Raw genomic sequence first — 20,021 nt, forward strand, 5'->3', positions numbered from 1 at the left:
GCAATCTTCAAAGGACCAAAAACCTTCATAACACAGTTAAATATAGGCCTTACAACACAATTAAACTGAAAATGGAATTAATTTGATATTTTGATATAAATGTTCGGTTCAATCGTTTTTTGTGACGTCAGAAAAAATCCAATATGGCTCTCGGAAATACCTTTTTAAAATATTCCTTTATTCAAAGTCTGATTAAGGAGTTTTTTTCCTGGGCTTCTAGGGTGGGTGCGTCTATAAAAAGAAAGTAGTGATGAAAAATCAAAGATTTCAATTCAATTATTCATTGAGGGTTGGTCCCCGAAGAAATTGTATTAGTTGAATGCATCCGAATAAAGTGACAAGCCGCCAAACTTGACATATTGACACTCAAGAGCGGATTAGCGTTAGGGTTAACTGTAGCCTTTAATGCCGTTTAAACATTCTGCAATCAATGATCATACTTTATTCTCCTTTCTTTTGTAAATGTTTTAAATTTTTTAGGTGTTATGAAAAAGCAAAACCGAATGAAAAAAGTGATCAAAGTTCTCTCAGTTTACGGTACATAGTTGATGTTACAAGAGAACATAAGATACTTTTGCATGGAATCTTATATAAACAAATGAAATTGATGGAATGTTTTCAGAACGTGTTCGATACTTTTTTTCTATTCTAGATGAACGCGTTCAGAAAATCACTTATTCTGAATTTGGTTTTCTCTGCGATAAACCAATACGATGGTTTTCATATCCAGAATCTACCTTCAGCTGGAATATTTTTTATCTAAGTTTTAGTGTGTTTTTAACAGAATCAATGCTGTTAGGTAATTTAATTTTTCTCCAATTTTCAAAAAATATTAGCATCATGTACTTTGAATTCAAACGCATTATTACATTGCCTATCTCTGCGTTATTTTTCTATAGCTACCACAAAAATTGATTGCGAAATAGTTCCAGAAAGTAACACAACCTGTTTTCGAGACCCATTTTGCCCGGGTCAAAAGTGGCTGTTTTCCAGAAAAGTGCATTCATTCCAGCTCGAGCCACCTGTGTGTACCATATAGTTCCTAAAATTACCACCAAACCAACATGATACTGCGGTTTCTATTTTCGCTTCTATTCGTCAGCTCAACCTTAAATTTCGCACCCGTAACACATGGGTCGATAATCACTCGTACAATCGAAGCCCAGAAGGCCCTCATCGCCCGGGAGGAAGCCCTTCTGGAACAGACCAAAGCTGCAGTGAAGGACGCTGTGGATGGTGCCGTGGATGTAACCCGAGAAACGCTGGCAAACGTAGCTGAGCATGCCATCAACATTGCAACGTTTCCGGTCCGAGTGGGAAGCCGTGTGATCGACCGATCTAAGGATCTGGTGTACAACACAACGCAGAAGCTGTGGGAATATTCTCCGATCCAGTTTAGTATCAGTGAGCCTAAGCCACGTGCCGCTCCAGTGGCCCAGGATCGATTGGACGTGACACCCCAAGCAGCGCAAGAGGAAGCATCATGGACCCAGAGACTATGGAACACAATCAACAGTTTGCCCATCATTCGAGTGGTGTTCAATACGACTTCAAATTTCGATGCTGAGGGGCCGAGTTATGAGTGAGTTTAAAATGTATCATTGCTGATCTCCGTCTATCAATTATAAGCTAGCTGCAAATTTTGAACTTTTTACCTCATTTTCTTACAGAATTGAAACAAACAGGATTCAGCTTGAAAATGAAGCTTATGCCTAATAATAACAGTATCCACGGATTAAAACAAAGCAGTTATTAAAGTGCATTTACTTAAGTACGTCCCGGGTGTGAAGCAGTTAAGCACCTTTCAGTCAATAAAAAAAAACCGGTTCAATTTGAAATACTGATGTGCTCGTGTTTTTTTCACCACAAGAAAAAACGCCTGAATGTATGTTGTGCAACTGAAGAATTCGAAACTCGCAAGCAAAATGAAAAGTGGTGAATACGGAATCACGTGTATAGGGTGTTAAAAAAATAAACTCCTCGGCAACATTATAGGCCTGAATGCCAATTGATGTAGACTAAAAACTTTCATAACTTTGTTCACAACATTTATGAAAAAATACCATGTCATGTCTGTTTCATATGAAGTATACCCGCAAAGCTGTCACATATATTTATTTTTACCGAATGCTTTAAAATTGCTCCTCTAACTTACGTTAGTTTTACAAATATTCATTCAGTAAGCATTCATAGAAATAACGAAAGTTAGACTAGATAAAACAGTGTAGTAAAGTCAAAATAACAATTTCAATAATTTTAATAAGCTAAGTTTAGCCTAATGGGTAAATTCCACCACCGGAATTTCGTATGAGGCTTATTAAATTGTTCGTTGTAAAACATGGAAAATAGTCAGCTATAAATCCATATTTTTTAAGTTTTTGTTATGCTATGTCAAATCAATGAACCAAAATAAGCGTGCTTATGGAACACCCGTAAGTCATATTGAATGCTTTTTCTCATTATATATTTGCAGCCCAGATGCTTTGCTGCTTCTGATTCAGCATTAATTTAATTTGTATTTATAATCTTTCTTAAATCATCATCGACCGAAAAACTTTAGAAAAGATGAAGTGTGGATGAAGGTTCAGGTCGAAAAGTTGTGGAACGGTGTTATTTATACGTTTTCTTTATCGAGATGCGTCTAAAAACATAATTTCAAACTTATTTTAGACAGTATATAAGCAGCTAATAAAGTGAATTATATAGCGCAGATAGAGGGAGTCAAATGATCAACTTACAAAAGAATAACCGAATATGGGACAGCTTAGCGGGTACATTCAATATTATTTTTTCCTCTGCATCAGCAAATTCCAAAGCAAAAATAAACATTGGACGAAATTTTACAACAATTATCTTAATATCTGTCAAGATAGAAAAAGAAAAGGTAAAGTTTTTAACGAGAAATCCACGAAAGTTTATAAAAATCTTTAAAGCCGTTTTTCTCGATTCGTTGTATTTACATATATGACAGACTTGCCGGCAGCGACAGTATATCTATCAGATCAAAACGATGTAAACAATATGAAACAATATAAATCATGATAAAACTAGATGAACCAGAATAAAACAGGGTAGAACATTATCAGACAAAAATAAATAAGATGGATTAAGGTTACACAAGAAAGACAAAACAACATAAAACAAGGAAACCAATATACTTGTAACAAAACAAATTAATTTAAAACAAGACAAAACTATGAATGATAAAAACACTAATGAATGAAATTAAAACTAGAATAACCCTTTAAGGCATTGAGTTGTTTTAAAACAACACTAATCAAAAACCAAATATCTCGGAAACGCGCAAGGAATATTTAAAGAAGGTAGTGTCGAGGCTGCCCTGCTTTAGTATTAGTACACACTGCGACGTCACAATCACGAAAAATCTGTTAATTTACTAGGAAATTGGCCTTTTTCGTTGATAATTTGAAGAATTTGCTGGAAATGTTCCACTTTTAATACCTGTTATTCTAGAAGGATTCTTGCTCTTCAAGATTTGCACGAAAAAAGATGGATTTTCGAGTAATTTTTGTATGAAATAGACCATCGAAGTTCGAAAAAATAGTGGATTTTCCTTACTCAAATTTGCAAAACTTGAAAATTAGTTCAAAGTCTTCCATGAAAATGATCAAGTCAGTGCAGTTTAAGATCCTTATTACAAAAAGTTATCAAAAAACAAACTTTTATATAAAACCACAATTATTTATTCGCATTTTAGTAAATCGAGATAACAATAATCAATTGATGTTAATTGTTCTACATAAGAATTGAATATGGTAAACCGATTGGATAAAAATCATGACAATCAGTTGAACACTCAAAAACTACCAGCTAGACATTTTAAAAGTAGATTTTATCTTCGTTTTTGAACGTTTTAGCTTCAAGATGACATTGCGTTCATTATTAAAATGAGAAAAAAACATAATGCAATCTTCAAAGGACCAAAAAATTTCATAACATAGTGAAATAGAGGTCTTACAACACAATCAAAATGTAATTGGAATTCATTTTCGTTCTAAAATATGTTTTTCTTTGAAATTTCTGCCATTCGCATATAAATTTTCGATACATTCGTTTTTGTGACGTCACAAAAAAAATCCAATATGGCTCTCGACACTACCTTATTTAAATATTCCTTGGGAAACGCGTGGATATTTTTGAGTGATGTGTTCACAAAAAATATTCTCTAAATGAGAAGGAATTAGTCCATGAACCTGACCTGATTAAAACGGAGAAGGGCATTAATGTGTTAACGCAATGCAGGAGGGTTCAGCGGCCATGGTGGCTCGAAAGAAAGCGAAGTCGAATTGCCACGACCCTGACAAAGAAAGGACTTGCCTCAACATTTTTTTCTAACACGGTGATGTCGGATTCGGTGATGCTGAAGTTCAGAAGCACAACCGAAAGCATCTATAGCCTCGAAAAATCGTCAATAGACTGACCATTTACGTTGGTCGTTACTCGTTCGTGTTTTTCCGTTAATCGTCCTTTTCGTTCGTCCTTCTCTTTCATTCATGCACTCATCGCATTCATGCGACTCTCAATTTCTTGCACGCTTAGAAAATAGTCAGCAATAAATACCATTTTCTACACTGATCATTTTAGCTTGCTCATCTGTATCCTACAATCTCCCTTGCCTCTACTCTCCAAGAGAAGTATTGAGTAGTATTTTAAAGGGATTTCCCGCTGGTATATAAATAGTAGTAACCTATTGTGTTTTACAAGAATGAAACAACTTTTCAGCAACAATTTGTGATGTATAAGGTAACTTTGAAAATCAGCGAAAAGTTATCCCGTTTCACCGCTGTAGTAACCGTGATTATTCAATATTTTCAGAGCTTTACAAAATCTGACTTGCTTCATAGGATGTCTGATTTTCCAGTTCCTCTCTTTCATTTTTTTCTCTAACAATTCCGTTTACATTAAAATTAAACTTTAAACGATGGCAGAATTTTGACCATCAACCATGCATAAAAAATCTTTCATCTAATAACATTCATGATTTGAAATCAAATACGTATTTTTCATCTGATCAACCTACTTTTTACACGCAACGGAAAAAAAGGAATTTTAAATATTTTTGCTCCTAGGACAAATCAAAATTATTTTGTTTCTAATCCGTTTTCCTTTACTTTATAGAATTTTTTTAAACCTCTGGAATTAATTTTTTTTAAATCAAAATCAATTTTGTTTTAGTTCAAATATTAAGTTTTATCTCAGCATACATTTCTTTTTTTTTTTCATAACCACGATTCGAAAATAGAAAAAAAATTGATTACAATAATTTAAACCGTTTTTTTTGGTTTTAAAGAACTGAATTGTAAAGTGCGCTATGCATTTTTTTAAGCATCCTTCTTTCCTCCAGTTCACAATTAATATTTAAAACATTCATTTAACACAATTGATGGCTTTTGATATTTTTTGAGAAAAAACGATAATCAGAACACCTCTGCATTTTATCAACCGAGAATATGAAGAATCGAGCGTTGGAGTCGTTGGAGTGCAAAGACTTCTGATAATAATACAGCAAGTGTCAACTTTTCAAAATTCTTTCTTCAATTTCGGATTCTGTATACCGATATATGTTTCTATACAGACTAAGGCCCATGAATTGTTGGATTCAGAATTCCATTTATGATTAGAAGCTCGGATATTACTTCTTTTTTTTATATTTTAAATTGTTTTTTTTTTTGGATTCATAGATTTGTAGCTCTAATAAGTAGTTTGGATTCTTAGTTTACCTTTAATTTTTTTCAAAACTCATACTTGTATAAATCATAGACGTTTTTATATATTGAATTCAGACACAGATTCGGAAAGAAATTTACGGTCAGAAATATGTTTACTTTTAAGATTCAGGTTCAAATTCATATTCCAGCTAGGAATATCTTACTTTCTGTAGTAATCAAATCTTTGATGTCATTATTTATCATTGCAAATTCAGTATTCACATTTGACGTTTGTTAATTCCGGTTTTAGACTTGAATTCATCTGATCATACAGCTTCGTAGTCTCATACAGCATACAGCTTCGTAGCCTCAATAAGTCTATTCAACTAACAAACTCAAATTTCTCGTCTCATACCCATTCCGTTTCAAGACTGTACAACTCTGGTTCTATTATAGATATAAAATATGATTCAATTAGGTTCCAGTGCTCTTTTCTTTGTATTTTGAATTCCCAGACTTAAGGGTTTAGATTCAAATTGAAATCTGTTTCGATTCGTAGATACAAGTTGTTGTTCAAATTCAGATCTCAAGTACTATTATTCTTGAATAGATATATTAAGTTTAAAGACTCAAATTTTGGGTATCATACCTATTCAGATCTCAGATAATAACGATTGTTACTCTAATTGTTCAACTGCAGTTTCAGTATTCGAATTCACATATTTTTTTGTAATAGTTACGTATTCTAGATTCCCAGAAAATTATTTACGTTTATGCCTTTTTGGATTCCGACACGAATTCAAATAGGAATTCATTTTCAGAACTAGTTTTGGATGATCAAATATAGGTCCTTTTAAATCCAAATCCCGAATACCATTATTCCGAGATAGGTTTTTTTTTATCTTTACCACAAATTTGAGATTTCTTGATAGAAGCTTGATATTAAAGACATCCAACATAACTTAAATCAAATTTACGATGAAACCTGTTGTAACAGATTTCGACTTTAGATTCGGATGCAGATTTCAGATTTGTTGTCTCAGTTTCATTCGAAATTCAGAGAAAGTATATTGATGAGTTATTTAAAAAAAATCGAGTCTAGTTCCAAAGCTAAGATAATTTGAAAATATAAAATTGAATTTTAATTAGAGCAGATTTCGTACAGTTCAGCTATTCTTTTTGAATACAACTTATATTTTTTTTAAACATTTTTTTTATGTGCCCATGATAACTTCGTAATGATCTAAAAGTTTTTCGGTACTTCATTAAAAAAAATTCCTAAGTTGTGAAGTAAATATTAACTTGCTTTCTCACTTGTTATATCCAAATCAAATTTCTTGGTATCTTAAACAGAATGGTGTTTTAAAACGTTAGTATCATTTTCAACTACCTGAATCCCATAGCTAAAAAAAAAATTAAGTTCGTAATTCGAATAAAATACGCAATAAATTAGAATGATCCTCAATTTTAATATCATTTGTAGTATTCCACTATTTTTCATTATTTATTTATTTATTTATTTTTTTTGACAAAATACTTCACAACTTCACAATATGAAAAGCTTTTTAAATTTGTAAATACTAAAATAATGTATGGAATATTTAGCTTAATCATGCTCTTTAGTTGTTCATCTTCACTATGACTAAGGCTTTTTTCTCAAAACTTTTTTTTTTTTTTTAAATACTTTCTTTTACTTTTTTGGATCTCCGCCTTCCCATCGAAGTCCATCAAATTTTTTTTTCTTCATTTTTTTTTTAATTTCATTTATTTTTCATAACTTTTTTTTTGTTTTGCAAAGAACTATAATTTATTCATTCAATTTTCCTTCTTTTTCAGAAACTTCGCCTTCTCATCGAAGTCCTTTAAATTTTTTTATCAAATATTTTTTCATCTTATTTTGGATCTTCGCCTTCCCATCGAAGTCCATCAATTTTATTTATTTACTTTTCAACAGGATCTCCGCCTTCCCATCGAAGTCCTTTTTTTTTTCTTTTTCATATAAGTTTTCTTTTTTTTTCTCTTTATATTTTTGGATCTTCGCCTTCTCATCGAAGTCCATTTTGTTTTACTTTTATCAGGAACTCCGCCTTCCCATCGGAGTCCCATATTTTATTTTATTTTTTTTTCTCAATGATTTTTTTTTCTCAATGATTTAGCAAGGATCTCCGCCTTCTCATCGAAGTCCTTTATAAACGATTTAATTTCCAAATATTCAATTCCGTTTCTATTTCGTTTTATTCCTCACAATACTCACCCGATCCATGGAGTCACGACTGCGCCATTGTCGGATTCGGTGATGCTGAAGTTCAGAAGCACAACCGAAAGCATCTATAGCCTCGAAAAATCGTCAATAGACTGACCATTTACGTTGGTCGTTACTCGTTCGTGTTTTTCCGTTAATCGTCCTTTTCGTTCGTCCTTCTCTTTCATTCATGCACTCATCGCATTCATGCGACTCTCAATTTCTTGCACGCTTAGAAAATAGTCAGCAATAAATACCATTTTCTACACTGATCATTTTAGCTTGCTCATCTGTATCCTACAGGTGATACATTCCATCAATAAATAAAAGGTATTTATCTCAAATAAATATAAATTTTTGAAGTAATTTTGTTTTTGTTTTATATTGATTGAAGAAACCTACCAAACCAACTAGCATTTACCTATTAAATCAGTGAATGGGACAGAGGTATTATATAGGGGAGAGTGGGGTATCATGGGCCATGGGGAAACGTGGGCAACTTTAAATATCTCAGATGTGTGTTGAGATAAAAATCTCAAACCAACTGTCATCGACGTCGCTTTGCGTGAGCATATATTCCTATATGTTGCTGACTGAAATACGCATCATATGCTTTTTTTTTATTTATCAAGCTAAAAAAAGTTAGTAAAATTTACTTACATAATTAAAAAAACACCCGCTAATTTCATCGATGGGGAACCTAAAGTGCATAACAAAAATATGCTCATACGCTTATGATCTTAGGTTTGTCATGATCTTTCACGTAGAAAAGGAATTTTTGATGAAACATCAATAAGTCACACAAACGCAACCAGTTTGCAAATCGTAGCTTGTGGGGAATCGTGGGCCACACATCTATACACATATCTATACATCACCTATATTTTTATGTTTTTATACACATTCAGAACTTAAAATATGTTTTCCTATGTGTAAAGTTTTCTTATGCCAAATGAAGAGTTATGAAAAATATTTTGTCCATCCTATATAAGAAATTTTGCCAAAACGTTCGCGAGCCAGGTTTTGGAATCTATGCGATCATACACAGCTCTCTTTTTTATTTCATCATCTGAAATTGCTTTAAAATAACAAAATGAATTAGGAAATCACAGTTTTGGGTCAACTCATAAACTTTGCATGTTATTTGGTCAATTTGGATTTGGTGGCCCACAATTCCCCTCCATTTTTCATAATCCAAAAAAAAAATGCTTTTTTTCAAACAGTCAGAATTTGGGGAAAATAACTTATTAAAAATTTGAAAAAAAAATCTGATACCTTGAAAATGTAGAAAACCATACCATTTTTTATTTTCATTTTATCTTTTATAATAAAGACGTTATGGAACAACGAAAAAAAGTGGCCCATGATTCCCCACTCTCCCATACTATTTTTCTAGGTGAATGCGAAAAAGGTATCATTTATCTTTTTGCTAGGTGAATGAAAAAAAAATACAGAGTAAGATGGGTGGAACAAAATCACTTAGCTTCTCGGTAAATTTTACCTTTTTTTTTATTTTCCGTGTACCACACAGAAGACTACCGTCGAAGAAGTTATCGTAGTAACCGAAATATATGCTGAAATAGGTTATCATTTTGTCTACAAGCTTATTTTAACTGTACACGTCACAATCTATTAAATATGTAGGTATATCCCAATTGTAGGGATGAGATGAAGGATATTCAGAAAATTAATCAAATTTAATTAAAAATAAAATAAAATAATAGTTGTATTCGGTAACACTGAAGATAAATAAAATAAAATAAATTTCTATGGCAACGTTGGTTATTTTGGCAACACTAGGCAAACAAACAAAACAAAGTGAGTCATTGATCTATTCTTGTGAGCGACAGACGTGTCTAAGTGAATCTCTTAATTGAAATTCCTAAAATCACGACAATGGCTTGATTGGTAGAATAAGCATAAATAGCGCAGATTTTCAAGGCTGTTGCTGCTGATTGTTTTGATTTGGCCTTTCGGTGGAATAAGACGGAATTGGCTTTTGAAACGCAGATTTTCAAGGCTTTTGCTGCTGATTGTTTTGATTTGGCCTTTCGTAGGAATAAGACTGATTGGCTTTAGAAGCGTAGATTTTCAAAACTGCTGCTGCTGCTGATTGTTTGATTTGGCCTTCCGGTATGGGAAGAGCACAGTTTGAGAAAGCTGTTGCTAAAAATGTTTTTTGCGGATTATTCTGGCTCTGGTAAACAAAAGCAGAGCGACAGGAAAAGCATAAATTGGAAAGGCTGAAGAATATTTTCGGATGGAATAAAGAATATGCAGAAAAAAAAGATTTGAAAAACTTTTGCAGAGAATGGAATGTAGAATTGAGATGAGGGATATTTAGGGTATAAAATTTTGTATTTTAGAAAAACAAATGTCTGTAAATTAAAGATTCTGTTGAGAATAAATAGAGTTGAGAAGGAATGTATAGATGAGATAAAGGATAAGCAGAAATTAAATAAAATTTGTTGGATGGAGAATAAAGATGTCGAAAATAGAATAAAAATTAAGGATATTTGGTTTATAAAATTTTGTTATAAAGGAAAAAAACAAAAGTCGACACGTAAAAAGTTAATTCAGAATAGAGGCAGAAATTGTATGAGTGCACACTAGACTGCCCCAAATTTGTATGAGAAATTTCACGCTTATGCAATGTTATGCGCTGCAGGCTTAAATTGATCTTAGGCCTAGTAGTAGTCTCATGCCAAATTTGAGCCAGATCGGATTAAGGGAAGGGGTCGCTCAACGAGCATAAAATGTGCATGGGATTTGGGGACATTTTGTTCGGGAGGAACATGGAAATCCAGTTTTTCATGAATAACTTTGGTCTCCTTCGACCGAATGGTTTTTCTGAAAGGCTAAGCTATGACAAATATTTCATCAGAAAACTGCATTTCGATTCGACTTATGATAAAAATGGGGTAAGTTTTTCAGGGTGATATTCATCACTGCTAATGCTGCGTCAAAATGTTCGAAGCAGTGTCTCTCAATAATAGTGATAAACCTCCCCTTCCATACTAAAAAGGGAGGGGTCAAAAATGACCATAGAAACATTTCATATGTGACCTCCCCCTTCCATGCCAAATTTGGTTCCAATGTCTTGATTAAACTTATGGGAAAAATTGTAAGGTAGCCCCCTCTCCCACTGAAAGGAAGAAGGGGTACCTAATATTCGTAGGAATATTCCTCGTACCCAAATACCACCCAAGCCAAATTTGATACCATTTGCTTCATTGGTTCTCGAGTTATGCAAACAATTGTCTTTTGATTGTTTGGGTCTTTTGTTTCATGAGTGAGGGAGGGATTTCAAACCATAATAAGAACCTTCCCCTGCCTCCAATACCCCCATCTGTCAAGTTTCACGCAAATTGATTCAGTAGTTTCCGAGTCTATAGGGAACAGACAGACAGACAGACAGACAGACAGACAGACAGACAGAAATCCATTCATATAGGGGAGATAAGGGCATAATGGTCACCTTAAGGAAAACTCTTATTTAACCATAGAGAACAGCTAAAATACGTGAATTACATCATTGTTTCATATTCAGACACTAAAATAGAATATTGCCTAAATGACTGAAACTTGAAAAAGTAGATAAAAACGTTTGAAAATGCATTTAATTTTTTTTTTTGTCGAAAGCTGAAAACCAGTCACTGTAGGAGCATAATGACCCCCCCTGGGCAGTATAACCAACATTCATTTCATCGAGTTGAATTCGCTGCTAGATTATACGGCAGAAAACGCTCATCGTGCCCCAATTGATAGTGCTCTGTTCGCCCGAGTCAACAAATTTAAGTAAAAACGCGTTTAAAATTGATTTAAGTGAAAAATCAAAAATTTAATGATGGTGAAAATTGAAAAACAATGTGTAAATCATGTTGCAGTGCGTACATTTCAGATCAAGATATTTAAAGCTCATAAAAGCTTATTTCGTGGTGCTCATAAGGATAAGGATATTTCTTTTTTGTTGAAAAATTAATACTATAGGTAGTACGAAACAAATCATCATGAAAATTTATTTAAGAAAATGTGTACTTTTGTTGAAAAGAGGAGTGCTTATTATGCCCCGGGTGCTCGTTATGCCCTTATCTCCCCTACATAGAAGATTATCTATACAATGTAACACATCTTATCTGTCGGCCACTTATGGGATTCGAACCCAATAGTTTTCCTGTCAATACCGGTAATCGAACCCAGTACGCAGTAGACTCGCGCTAGTCTATCTGCTAGACCACATAAGCGTTTATTTTTTATATTTTTTTTACAAATCTATGAATAATAACTAGCAATTCGCAAAATGATAACATATTTGAACATATACTTTATGTATTCAGCTATTTCACATAACTCTCACTGTTCTCTACCACAGTGTCAAGGGCCAATGGATCTAGTATTTAAGTAGTTTTTGTCATGTTTGAGAAATGAGTTAAGCAAGATTTATTATATCCTTACTCCATTCTAGGGATACCTTCAAGAAGCCTACCATGGACTAAATTCTACGAAATTCTAGAAACCAAAATCATCATCCAAACTTACCTATTAAAAATGTACGTTCCTTGTGCAGATATTTACCATTCTTCCAGAAAGCAATAGCTTTTCGAATCGAAACCGAAATCCAAAAAAAAACGACGTGTGAAAAACGACGTTCCCAATTATCACCAGATGTTGTGGCTGGCTGATGGCTTATGGAGAGATGATGCTGATGAGGGTGGGCAGTTTTAATATATTGTATAAAATTTGTCACCAATCCTGCACTCGGCTTCAGTCCCCAGTGAATCGTCGAATCCAAAGGATCGTTTTTTTTAATATCAAACTTTATTTGTTGTTGTTTTGAGATCAGGTGCTAAATGCTCATTGGTTTTCGGAAGGTGCAAACGAGTGGATGTGGAAGTGATTAACGTTTTCATCAGTTGTTGAATATCTGTTGAGGAAAAGAATCTGCATCGATGGATCATGCGCTGTGGAAAGTGAGATTGATTTTGAGTTTTTTTTAAGATAAGTGCCAAAACGTGGAGAGAAGCTATTAAACTTTTTTTTTGAATAACCTGCTTTTATCTGAATGTATTTCAACATACTGGTTAAACCGGCATATATTCTTTTTTATTTCAGTTGACTTTGCTGCTAGCGATTATGTCTTCAGCATATGCAGGTTTCGATCCAAGCATTGTTCACTACCTCAGAACGCGGCAGATAAGCGATCGGGATCTTCTGAGAAGTTATCCGAATGGCGCATTCGACGATAGGAATCCACATACTGATCCATATAATCAACAATATAAAGACTATGTAAATGAGCTCATTCGATTCGATGATTGGGCCACGGGTCACTCACATGTGAGGGGGCCTCAGGATGTTCTACCGGATGATGAGTTCAATGATCCTCACCCTCAGGTAGATCCCAATAATCAGCAGTACAAGAATTACGTCAATGAATTGATTCGATTCGACGATTGGGCAACTGGACATGGGCATGTTAGAGGACCTCAGGATGTGTTACCGGATGATGAGTTCAACGATCCCAAGCCTGTGATTCCCCCAAACCAAGCTTATAACGACTATGTAAAAGAGCTAACACGATTCGATGCTTGGGTAACCGGTCAGAAGGTCCCAATACCAGCTGATCCTTTGACTGATGCCCAACATCAGGACATAGGAACTTCGGACGAAGACGATACCAGCAAATTGAATGTGCATCCTTCTCAGGCTTCACTGCCGGAAGATGAAGTTGTGCCATTTACCGATAAACCCGGTCCTCAGCCTGCCAGTAGCAAAATCCAGCAAACAGTGGTACCTTTCAATGATCAATCGCCATCACACTCTCCTAACCAAGCCTATAAGGATTATGTCAATGAGCTAACCAGGTTTGATGGTTACGTAACGGGAGATTACGTGCACATCCCAGCAGATACGAAGACTGACGCCCTACATCAGGTTTTCCGCCGCTCTACAATCAGCCCCGATGAACATTTTGGGGAGTCCATCAGCGACAGTACGCCCGCTAATCCGGCCAACAACCCAGATTACAACAGTTTCGTCGGAGAACTCAAGCGCTTCGACCCTTGGGTAACCGGTCACAAAGTGGACATCCCACACGATCCGGCCACCGATGCTCTGCACCAAATAACCCGGAGATCCCTCGGTAGCAATCAAACCTCAACCATTTCTCAAACGCGTACCAAACGTGCTATAATTTTTCGTCCACTTTTCGTCTACAGGCAGCAGACGTTGAGGAAAGTTCGTATCAAGTAATGAGCCCAGAAGGATGATGACTAGGAGGATGACCGACTGAGTGGAAATATGAACCGACCAACAACCGCGAGGGGGTGTTAATCAAAATGGCATTGAAATTGCGCAGATGGGGTTGAGTAACAGAAAACCGCAACTCCCCAGAAAGTTTCGGAAAGACGATGACCAAAGCGCGATGACACTGGTGCTAGATGATGTTGATGATGATAAAGTGTGACAGTAAACGAATGTGAAGAGGTAATGTGTGAAATTCGAGTCTTTCTGGAAACATTATGTATGCAACCAATAAAGCAATGTACATATTTGAGTGGTTCGGCTATTACGTTTGTTCGATCAATAAGTGTGATGTGGTTTGAAAAAACCAGCTTCCGAAAAAGCGTTTGGGTTGGGTTTCCATTCGGGAAAAGTACCTAACTCAGTGTGTTTAGGGGACGATTGCATTTTTTAACAGATTTCAAAGATAAATTTCACAGAACATTTTTAAAGAAAACCGAGATCATGGATTTTTGTCGTGCAGTTTCAGAATTTTGATTTGAAGGTAAAAGCATATTTAGAGGGTACAACTTTTAGTTAGCGTATTTTTTTAAAGATTTCAAGACCTTTTGAATACTGTGATTGATCTCGATTAAAGTTTAGAATTTGAGTTAGAAGATAGGGAATCTCAATATGCAATAGACTGCCTCAAATTTGTATGGGAAATTTCAAACTTGTGAAATGTTATGCGCTGCAGGCTTAAATTGATCCTAGGCCTAGTACAAGGTCTCATGCCAAATTTGGGCCAGATCGGATCACGGGAAGGGGTCGCTCAACGAGCCTGTAGTTTGTATGCGATTTTGAAACATTTTGTTCGGGAGAAACATGAAAATCCAGCTTTTCGTGAATAATTGGTCCCCTTCGGCCGATTTCTTTGGAAAACGGCTTTTCTTAAAGCCTAAACTATAACAAATATTTCATCCGAAGACTGCATTTCGAATCGAGGTAAGATAAAAAAGTTATTAAACTTCAAAAATGAGGTAACTTTTTTCAGGGTGATATTCATCACCATTAATGAAAGACAGTGCTTCGAACATTACGCAGCATTAACAGTGATGAATATCACCCTGAAAAAAGTTACCCCATTTTTGAAGTTTAATAACTTTTTTATCTTAATTCAAATCGAAATGCAGTCTTCGGAAAAACCGTTTTTAAAAGAAATCGGCCGAAGGGGACCAATTATTCATGAAAAGCTGGATTTTCATGTTTTTCCCGAACAAAATGTCTCAAAATCCCATACAAACTTTAGGCTCGTTGAGCGACCCCCTCCCGTGATCCGATCTGGCCCAAATTTGGCATGAGACCTTGTACTAGGCCTAGGATCAATTTAAGCCTGCAATAACTATTTCAAATGTCAGGTCATTTGGGGCAGTCTAATATGCATATTTATTTTATAATCCATGGGTACATGCGGAGTCCTATGGGGAGAAGGTGAACGCGGTGATCATCGCACCTCCCCCCAAGCGGGAAAACCCCTTTAGAAAAATTCTAAAAAATTTCCAACTGAAGTGAAATATTTGGTTTGGGGTGATAAATTTAACCTAAGAAATCTAAGCTGGGAAATACCTAAATTCGGCGTTCAAGAACTCAGGAACCACTTAACCAAATTTTATACATTTTGGTAGTATCTTCGAGTTTTCAGAAGTGTTGTTTTTAAGTTTGTGGAATACAGCTTCTTTATTTAACGTATAGCTTTTAAGTTATGCTTCTAAGTGTAGCACACTCGCGGAAAGCAAAATAAACAAGATATCTCGTATTTGGTCCGCAATATTTACATACTTACTTAATGATCCAGCGCCGATCCTCCGGTGCATAGGGCCGTGGTAAAAGACCTCCACTGTTGACGATCCGGAGCCAGCGTCTTCACTTGGTCCCAGTCAAGATTCTCGTCGACAGTCCGGATTTCAGCGGCTAGGCTTCGCCGCCACGAGTTTCTGGGTCTGCCTCTTCTTCGATGACCTTCTGGATTCCAATCTAGCGCCTTTCTGCAAATCTCGTTTTCATCTTTTCGCTGATCCGGGTTTCGATGTCTTTTCTGGTACCACCATCAGGCGTTATCTGGCTACCAAGATACTGGAAGCAATCCACTTTCTCAACTTGTTGCCAGCTACCATGAAACTGGAGGGATTTCCTGTGTTGATCTCCATCGACTTGGTCTTTCCGTCATTGACTTTGAGACCTGCTGCCTTGGAACTTTCGGTGAGGTCGTCGAGTTTGCTCTGCATATCCGGTTGCGTTTGGGCGAGCAAAACAATATCGTCAGCCAGGTCAAGGTCGTTCCGTTGCTCCATTGTTGAAGGATTCCACGGCAGGATTCCTCGGTTCGGTGCACAGTCGATCGATCCAGTCAGAATCTCGTCCATTACGATGAGGAAAAGTAGCGGTGATTAGATACATCCTTGTCTCACTCCAGCAGTTACCGGGATTGGTTCGGACAAGACACCGTCGTGCAAGACCTTGCACGAAAATGCCTCGTACTGTGCTTCGATGAGATGGACTAGTTTCTCTGGGACCTCTCGTCGCCTTAGAGCCGCCCAGATGTTTTCATGGTTAAGTCGGTCGAATGCTTTTTCGAAAACAACGAACACCAGCAGAAGAGAGTCCTGGAATTCGTTGATTTGTTCCAGTATGATTCGTAGCGTTGTGATGTGGTCCACACATGATCGTCCGGATCGGAATCCAGCTTGTTGCCGTCGGAGTGTAGCGTCGATTTTCTCCTGGATCCTGTTCAGAATCACTTTGCAGAGTACTTTGAGGGTTGTACAGATCAACGTTATGCCTCGCCAGTTACCGCACTCTGTCAGGCCTCCTTTCTTCGGGACCTTTACGAGGATACCCTGCATTCAGTCGGCCGGGAATGTTGCAGTATCCCAGATGTCAGCAAAAAGACGGTGCAACATTTGTGCTGATAGGGCAGGGTCGGCTTTCAGCATTTCAGCAGGGATGCAATCAATCCCAGGTGCTTTGTTAGATTTCATGTTTTTGATTGCCGCTTCTATTTCAGCCAGCGAGGGCGCTTCCGAGTTGACGCCATTAATGCGACTTACTGTTGGCGCTTCGAGCTGCGGGTTTTATTGGTCATCGCTATTCGTGACTCGAAAGAGTTGTTCGAAGTGCTCAGTCCATCGTTTGAGCTGATCTGTTCGATCGGTCAATAACTGACCTGCTCGGTCTTTTAGCGGCATTCTTGCATTAGTCCTTGCACCACTGAGGCGGTGAGAAATGTCATAAAGTAATCGGATATCTCCATTGGCGGCGGCTCTTTCTCCCTCTTCGGCTAGGGAGTTTGTCCAGGCTCTCTTGTCTCGTCTACAAGCTCGTTTAACTGCCTCTTCCAGCTCCGCATATCGTAAGCTGGCGGCTGCTTTGGCTGACCCGGTACATGCCTGCTCAATTCCGACTTTCGCCTTTCTCCGATCATCGATCATCCTCCAGGTTTCATCCGACATCCATTCACTTCGTCTTCCACAAACTTCACCGAGAGTACCATGGCTCGTCGTGATAAAGGCATTCTTGATTCCACACCACTGTTCTTCGACTGTTCCGTCTGTCGGCAGCTTCGAGGCTCGGGATTCTAGCTGTTCAACGTATGCCCTTTTCACCTCTGGATTCTCCAACCGGCGGACGTCGTATCGACACCCGACTTTCTCCTCGCGCCGTTGGACACGCGCATCTCTCAGTCGTATCTCGCCAAGGACGAGGTGATGGTCAGATGCAATGTCTGCGCTTCGTTTGTTGCGGACATCAAGAAGGCTCCTTCTCCATTTTCGACGGATGCAGATGTGGTCAATTTGATTTTCTGTTCGGCCATCTCGGGATACCCAAGTGACCTTATGTGCTGGTCGATGGGGGAAGAGCGATTCACCGATCACCATGTTGTTGTTGCCACAAAATTCTACAAACAGCTCTCCGTTTTAGCTCATCTGTCCTAGACCATGACGCCCTATGATGCGCTCAAGGTCCTGATTGTCGGAGCCAATCTTTGCGTTGAAGTCGCCCAAATGGATTTGAATGTCACCCTTCGGAATTTTCTCTACCACGCTGTTCAGTTGACTGTAAAACTGCTCTTTCTTCTGCAAGTCGGCAACGTCAGTTGGCGCATAACACTGGACCATTGTAAGGTTTCTAACCCGTGTTCTGAATCTGGCTACGATTATTCTTTCGTTTATCGGTTCCCATCAAATGAGGGCCGCGTAGGCCTGCGGGCTTAACAGGAAACCAACTCCTCGTTCCCGAGTAGCATGTTCTCCTCGTATGCCAGAGTAAAGCAGGACTTGCCCGGATTGTGTCTTGTGTTCTCCAGTATAAGGCCAACGGACTTCGCTCAGTCCCAGAATTTCAAGCTTGAGGCGGCTAGCCTCTCTAGCTAGTTGTTCCAGTTTGCCTTGTTGGGCAAGGGTTAAAACATTCCAAGTTCCAATCCGTGTCCGTGTTTTCATGCTAAAAGTCGTCGCCAAAGTTCCAGATCGGTCATTTCTTTCGGATTCCGTAACAATTTCAAATCGGGAGCAGTAGGTTGTTAGCCTAAAGTCCCTATCCCGCGATGGGGCTGCCATCTTGGACTTAGCTGGCGGGAGCCGCATTTCATAAGTTCAGCCGCTTGCTGCAAGACAGACGCTGTTTGAGCCGCCCCTGACCTGGGGAACAGACGCGTGCGGCCACCTTCTCAGTCTGCATGCGACCAAAGCATCCACCGGGGTTGGGTACCCGATCTCCGCTTAGGTTACTCGCATCCCAGCCGGTACCACGGGGAGGTAGAGATAGGAGTTGTGAATAAGGGGTGATATGACCACTATGGGGTCTCGTTATGCACATTATCCACCAGCCAAAGGTCCGCAATGTGTTGTTAATATTCGCTTCAGAAACGTAGGACTTTCACTAGCAGTCTAACTTTCTTATCTTTTTTTATACATTGTTACTATTTTTAATTTTCGCCTTTTTTGTTGCAATCATTTAATATATTTGTCGATTTGTTGTCGTGTTTCCAAATCCCGCCTTTAGACGTTTTTTATATCTCTTCTGTTCTACCTAACATTGGATCATTGTTTCAATCAGAAAGTAAAACCAGAATGGTGATATCAATAGCTAAATTAGATCGAAAAACACATAGACCAAGGATTTCTGCCGCCACCAAATGATAATTTTTTGAAAAATAGTTCAATTTCCACTTTCTCATAAAAAGGGTTTCTTAGATGTAGCTTTTGAAAACTGCTTGTCGAACAGTTGCAATTAGTATGGATTGTTGCATTATTAATTTTGAAACATTCTGCGCAAAAAGTAAGTTAAAATAATGACTAAATGCCGATTATAGTAAACCCCGTAAAAGCGAGGTTGGGTTTTAGATGATTGGTCAAATTCAACTTTCCTATTTTACTTTACTTTTTTTTTCATAAAGTAACAACCTGAAAATGGACATTTATAATTTTTTTTTATTTTTTGTTCTTAAAATTTCACGTTTCCGAATCGTACGTTTTCAATAAACAAAATTACGTAATAATTTATGATAAAAATAAATTCCACATTTCTGAATCGTACGTTCTCAATAAACAATATAACGAAATAATTTAGGATTAAAAATGATGTTTGAAAAATTACTTTTAAAACACTGTAAACTTTTTTTTAAATAATTAAAAATAAGAACAGCATAAATGGTGCGTGGTAGCCTGGATTGAATTCTGACAATTGTACTTTAATTTTATAATACGCTAAAAATTAAAAAAGAGGATAAAAAAAATTATCATTCAAAAAATTCACTCGATTGAATCAAAATTTAGCTCATATCGAATGAGTATAAAACTGATCAACGTTCAACTCTTCTGGTTAAGAAG

General features: G+C 37.0%; 2 protein-coding genes across 2 annotated transcripts; both read left to right on the plus strand.

The window, feature by feature from the left end:
- Nucleotides 1-948: 948 nt before the first annotated feature.
- Nucleotides 949-2,815, plus strand: LOC129758012 (uncharacterized). The gene is made up of 2 exons (XM_055755429.1): nt 949-1,582; nt 1,671-2,815. Exons 1-2 carry the CDS (start codon nt 1,065-1,067, stop codon nt 1,714-1,716), a joined length of 564 nt encoding a protein of 187 aa, XP_055611404.1. The 5' UTR covers nt 949-1,064; the 3' UTR covers nt 1,717-2,815.
- Nucleotides 2,816-12,696: 9,881 nt separating this feature from the next.
- Nucleotides 12,697-14,467, plus strand: LOC129757237 (uncharacterized). Its single transcript, XM_055754390.1, has 3 exons — nt 12,697-12,881; nt 13,024-14,053; nt 14,130-14,467. Exons 1-3 carry the CDS (start codon nt 12,861-12,863, stop codon nt 14,141-14,143), a joined length of 1,065 nt encoding a protein of 354 aa, XP_055610365.1. The 5' UTR covers nt 12,697-12,860; the 3' UTR covers nt 14,144-14,467.
- The last annotated feature ends 5,554 nt before the right edge of the window (nt 14,468-20,021 follow it).

Source organism: Uranotaenia lowii, chromosome 3, assembly GCF_029784155.1.
Source record: "Uranotaenia lowii strain MFRU-FL chromosome 3, ASM2978415v1, whole genome shotgun sequence".
NCBI classification, from domain to species: Eukaryota; Metazoa; Arthropoda; class Insecta; order Diptera; family Culicidae; genus Uranotaenia; species Uranotaenia lowii.

Coding starts and splice junctions, on each gene's coding strand:
- LOC129758012 (XM_055755429.1), top strand. CDS start 1,065: ATGATACTGCGGTTTCTATTTTCGCTTCTATTCGTCAGCTCAACCTTA. Junction 1,583..1,670: donor GCTGAGGGGCCGAGTTATGA/GTGAGTTTAAAA, acceptor ATTTTCTTACAG/AATTGAAACAAACAGGATTC.
- LOC129757237 (XM_055754390.1), top strand. CDS start 12,861: ATGGATCATGCGCTGTGGAAA. Junction 12,882..13,023: donor TGGATCATGCGCTGTGGAAA/GTGAGATTGATT, acceptor TTTTTATTTCAG/TTGACTTTGCTGCTAGCGAT.